The 5,769-nt window shown below is 31.1% G+C and overlaps 3 protein-coding genes across 3 annotated transcripts in view; 1 reads left to right on the top strand and 2 right to left on the bottom strand.

Moving 5' to 3' along the window:
• The window catches only part of LOC118479839 (protein TIC 214-like), a 3,250-nt gene extending 2,809 nt beyond the window's left edge, over window positions 1-441 (top strand). Inside the window, exon 1 of the mRNA XM_035974635.1 lies at window positions 1-441. This exon is cut by the window's left edge and continues 2,809 nt beyond it. The gene's annotated coding sequence lies outside the window, so the exon portion shown is untranslated.
• Window positions 1-1,050, bottom strand: part of LOC118479838 (NAD(P)H-quinone oxidoreductase subunit 5, chloroplastic) — a 3,420-nt gene extending 2,370 nt beyond the window's left edge. The window contains exon 1 of the mRNA XM_035974634.1: window positions 1-1,050. This exon is cut by the window's left edge and continues 2,370 nt beyond it. Within this exon, the coding sequence (XP_035830527.1) occupies window positions 1-206 (206 nt within the window). The 5' untranslated portion in view covers window positions 207-1,050.
• A 357-nt stretch (window positions 1,051-1,407) lies between these two features.
• On the bottom strand, window positions 1,408-4,573 carry LOC118479624 (NAD(P)H-quinone oxidoreductase chain 4, chloroplastic; the record flags this gene model as incomplete). The annotated part of the gene is made up of 1 exon (XM_035974245.1): window positions 1,408-4,573. A coding segment is annotated over one exon (942 nt), but the record flags the coding sequence as incomplete, so codon positions are not given.
• Window positions 4,574-5,769: the final 1,196 nt, after the last annotated feature.

Genomic DNA, 5,769 nt, shown 5'->3' with positions numbered 1-5,769 from the left:
TAGACAGAACTGCTATTTATTTGCTGAATAGACAGATTCAGAGAAAAAATCATGACTATACTTAACAATAAAACGCTCTGAAAAGCCCACATACGACGAAGACTTTTTGTTGCCGTCGGAAAAAGAAGAAGTCCCAACCCTATTAACATAGGAACTGGAAGTGGAAGAAAAGGTATTATCCACGCATATTGATATGTCTGTTCCATAAAAAAAGTTTTTTATTCTTAATTAATTGTTTTCGATTCACCGGATCTTACCTCTTTCGAAAAAAGTCAATAAAAAATCAAGATATGCACTAACTTATTGAATAATTTTATATTAGTATTTATTCTGAGTCTTTTCAAAATCGTTCAAATATTCAAAACAAGAAGTTACAGTTGGTCAAATGATATTACTAAGTGACATATAAAAATGAATACTTATAATAGGAAAATGAAAATATAGCAAGGATAAAAATTTAGGCTAAAAAGAATACTTTATCCTGATATGAATTATAGGATTAACTAAGGGCATTGGTCTAATGAAAAAACCTCTTGATTTTCGTTAGTTTATTTAAACTCATTAACTAATTCATTATGGGATTGATTGTTTTCTATTTCAATCAAAACAATTTATTAGTAAAGTTTAGAAGATTATAGATCTAAAATGAACCTTTTTTATCAAGTTTGACTAAAAAAAGACTCCATTTATTAGGCAAAAGTTTACAATCCTTTGAGGTATTTTATTACATGTAAATAAAGTATAGAATAAGGAAAATAAAGGGTTTTTAGGTTATTTATTTCTTTTATTAAGTTTGATTTAGCAGATTCTAAAGATAGAACTTTGAGAGATAAACAACGAGAACTAAAAGTTCCAAAACAAAAATTTTTTTATTTCGAGTAATTTTTGATCCAATTTTAACGGATATTTGACATATCTATATTTCTTTTTTATGAAGAAAATCTTATTTAGATATATGAAGAGAATCTTTTTTAGATAAAAAATATATAATGAATAAGAAATAAGAATTCGTTTTGAACAATAGATGTCTTTCACATCCAACTATAACAATGAGCATGGTTGTAAAAGTCCCGACTAGGCTCCGAGTACTCCCCGAGTACTCGCTACAAGGTAGGTTGCCGAGGCACGAGTACTCTTCTCCCAGGCCAATTACTCCCCGAGTACTCCCGAATACTCCCGAGTACCTCCCGAGTACTCCCGAATCCGACTAGGGAGCGCCTAGCGACTTTTGCAACCATGACAATGAGTAACTTTTAAATGGCAGTTCCAAAAAAACGTACTTCGATATCAAAAAAGCGTATTCGTAAAAATATTTGGAAAAGGAAAGGATATGGGGCGGCGTTAAAAGCTTTGTCATTAGGGAAGTCTCTTTCTACCGGGAGTTCAAAAAGTTTTTTTGTACGACAAACAAATAAGTCCTAAAATATCGGAATAATCAGATCAAAAAATCGGCTCATTAATTTGTTAATATCAAAGTGAATATAAAATGAATAATTGGCAGTACCTATTCTAATCAATATGAACTCAATATGAAATAGACCCTTAATTTGAATTTTATAAAAGAATTCTTCTGTTTTCTGAATTCTAAAAAAAAAAAGAAGAAAGAAAAAATACAAAATTTTTTATTGATTTTATTTTTAGTATATTTTCACTCAAATTTTGGTGGTGGGGAGTCTTCTTTTCCCCATCGACCTTTACAAGAATGACAAATTCTTATGTTTCTCGGGAAGGCCAGATATAATATTTTTAGTTCAAATTAATGAAGTGTTTAAACTAATTGATTCCGTGTTAAAAATTTTTGGATAACTTTCTGACTTCTTAATTTATTTACTATATGGAATGAGTTTTCTATATATCTCCAATTTTCAGCCCAATCAATATCAATAAAAGAACTTAATTGTTGCAATGTTATGTACAAAAAATGTGTCAATTTGGAATAATCCAAAATTGACATATTTTAAATTAATTGATCAAATTGATTTTTTGTTTCAAATTTATAAAATCAGATAAACCAGAAAGAATGACAATAAAAGTAAAAAATGAAACTAATGAACCTTCAAATTGACTTTTGAACTCATTTTTTTTATCAATTTGAATCTTTACTTTTATCAATTTGAATCTTTACTAAAAAAACTTATTTGATTGAATTGACTTGTTCAATCTCGACGATTGAACATAAATAGGGTATTATGAGTTCGAGCAAGCCGGTATGGTGAAATCGGTAGACACGCTGCTCTTAGGAAGCAGTGCTAGAGCATCTCGGTTCGAGTCCGAGTGGCGGCATGCCATCTTCTAAAAGAGATCCAATAGATCTTATAATAAAAATAAATTAAATTCCCTATTTCTATTTCTTAATTAATATAGGGGATTCCCTCCCCTTTTTTCATTTTTATGATATTTTCAACTTTAGAGCATATATTAACTCATATTTCTTTTTCTATTGTTTCAATTGTAATCACACTTCATTTGATAACCTTATTGGGCAATGAAATCATAAAACCATATGATTCGTCAGAAAAGGGGATGATAGCTACTTTTTTATGTCTAACAGGATTATTAACCACTCGTTGGATTTATTCAGGCCATTTCCCGCTAAGTGATTTATATGAATCATTAATTTTTCTTTCATGGAGTTTCTCCCTTATTCATATAGTGCCTTATTTCAAAATAAGAAAAAATGATTTAACCACAATAACTGCCTCAATTACTATTTTTACCCAAGGCTTTGCTACTTCGGGTCTTTTAAATGAAATACACAAACCCACAATATTAGTACCTGCTCTACAATCGGAGTGGTTAATAATGCACGTAAGTATGATGATATTGAGCTATGCGGCTCTTCTTTGTGGATCATTATTATCAGTAGCACTTCTAGTCATTACATTTAGAAATATTTTTTATAGTTCTAAAAGTAATAATTTATTAAAATTAAATGAGTCGTTTTCATTTGGTGAAATCCAATACAAGAATGAAAGAAACAATATTTTTCAAAAAACTTCTTTTTTTTCTGATAAGAATTATTACAAGGCCCAATTTATTCAACAATTGGATTATTGGAGTTATCGTGTGATTAGCCTAGGATTTATCTTTTTAACCATAGGTATTCTTTCAGGAGCAGTATGGGCTAATGAAGCATGGGGATCATATTGGAGTTGGGATCCAAAAGAAACTTGGGCCTTTATTACTTGGATCGTATTCGCAATTTATTTGCATACTCGAACAAATAAAAATTTGCAAGGAGCAAATTCCGCAATTGTGGCGACTCTAGGCTTTCTTATCATTTGGATATGTTATTTTGGGGTCAATCTATTAGGAATAGGGCTACATAGTTATGGTTCATTCACGTTAACCTATAGTTAAATTCAAGAAAAGTTCTTAAGAATACAAACAGAATGCAATAATGCAATACGGTGTATATAAAGCATCTTATCTCAACCGGCGAGAACCGCGTGAATCACTATACTACTTGATTCACACGGTTCTCGCAAAGACCGAGTACATTGGGTAAAATTTTAAATTCATAGTTTGTTTTGACTTTATTTAAAATTTAATTTAAGAGAATAAAAATACTTCTTTTTTTTTTCATTAGCCAACCAACTCTAAAAATAATAGGAGTTTTTTTTTTAGAAAACTATCTATAAAAATAATTAGATAGAATACCTTCAACCTTGTCAACTGATAGTGAAAGAACAAAATCGGGGTACATACCAATACCTATTACGGGTATAAAAATGGAGATGGAAACAAATAACTCGCGCGGTCCAGAATCAAAAACATAAGAGTTTGGAGTATTAAATAACTTGTATCCATAGAATATCTGGCGTGACATAGATAATAAATAAATAGGAGTTAATATCATTCCAATTGCCATTACAAAAGTGATGGCAATTTTGGGCATTAAAAGATATTTTTGGCTGGTAATTATTCCTAAAAATACTAGCACTTCTGCAACAAAACCACTCATACCCGGTAATGCAAGGGAAGCCATGGAAAAACTACTGAACATTGTAAAGATTTTTGGCATGGGGATAGCTACTCCACCCATTTCATCGAGATAAACAAGACGTATTCTATCATAGCTCGTTCCCGCCAAGAAAAAAAGTGCAGCACCAATAAAGCCATGAGAGATTATTTGTAAAATAGCTCCATTGAGTCCCGTATCGGTTATCGAAGCAATTCCTATAAGTATGAAACCCATATGAGATACGGAGGAATAGGCTATTCTTTTTTTTAAATTACGTTGGCCGAGAGATGTTGAAGCTGCATAGATTATTTGTATTGTGCCTACTACCATCAACCAAGGAGAAAATATAGAATGAGCGTGTGGTAATAATTCCATATTAATCCGAATCAATCCATACGCTCCCATTTTTAATAAAATTCCGGCTAGAAGCATACAAGTACTGTAATGTGCCTCTCCGTGGGTATCTGGTAACCATGTATGTAGGGGTAGAATCGGCAATTTGACAGCAAAAGCAATTAAAAATCCAATATAGAATATGATTTCCAAAGCCACAGGATACGACTGATTAACTGATGTTTCAAAATTTAATGTTGGTTCATTCGAACCATTTTGAGTATATTTTTAACTCTGTTAAGTGGTGAGAGACATGAGTATGAATGTCATGTTAGTTTATATTGTTTCATCACTTTTTAATTTTTCCAATCTTTAATTAATTTGTATATATCTGTCATGAGTTTGAACGTCAGAATAGACGCTTTTTGGCCCTTGTGAAAACAGAAATGATGTCCCAAAATTTTCTGAACCCAACAATTATGTAACACCCTTTTTTTTTATTAAACCTAACAATTTGTAAGCTTAAAACATAATTATTATTACGGTTTTTAATATACTTTCATTGAAATCTTAGTTCTTGTTATGGTTATGACTTAAAATCGAACCAAACAACTTGTGCACACCCTTAAAATACCAATCAATGTGTTGTGGTTCCCGCCGCAATGCGCGGGCACCCCACTAATAATAATAATAATAATAATAATAATAATAATAATAATAATAATAATAATAATAATAATAATAATAATAATAATAATAATAATAATAATAATAATAATAATAATGTGAAAACAAACAAAACCTCAATTTCTACACCAACATTACACTAGTCATGAGTATTGAGATTATAAAATTAATATTGGCCTACAAAGAAAATAACATAATCTTTGATGTGTCCTCACACAAGAGAATGAAAAAAGTCAATAAATGGATAAAAAAAGTGGGAAAATATTTTTTTGATATAACTTTCAATTCATTATCTAAAGATTAATTTCGCCAACTTATAACAGAAATTATATAAAAAAAAAAAAAAATCAGCTAGGGTTCTTACAAGCACAAATCAACAAAGAAGCCCCAACTTTTTGTTGTTCTTTATCATCCAAATTCTTCTCTTGAAGCCACAATCTGCTATCCAACCCATTTCTTGGTCTAAACAAGAAGATCCCAGCCCTTGATCTTGATTTCGAATCCGAATTCGAGTGGAAGAACCAATCATGAACATCCCACATCAAATCCACAAGCATTCCATCCAAAAACACGGTCTGATTACCTCGAAAATTCCATCTTAACCGCTTCACATCAATCACATTCTTCTTGTCTATACAAACACACATACTCAAAGAGTTCTTGTCATCAACCACACATGTGATCAATATATCATGCCACATGCCCGTGTCAAAAAACTTAGCCCGACTCGCATATTCATCGTTGCCCAAAAATCGCTCGCTACGCGATACTAAACAACATTTAGC

The sequence above is a fragment of the Helianthus annuus genome, chromosome 6 (genome assembly GCF_002127325.2).
Source record: "Helianthus annuus cultivar XRQ/B chromosome 6, HanXRQr2.0-SUNRISE, whole genome shotgun sequence".
NCBI lineage: Eukaryota > Viridiplantae > Streptophyta > Magnoliopsida > Asterales > Asteraceae > Helianthus > Helianthus annuus.
The sequence above is the reverse complement of the archived record's forward strand: the minus strand, read 5'-3'. Positions and strand labels throughout refer to the sequence as shown.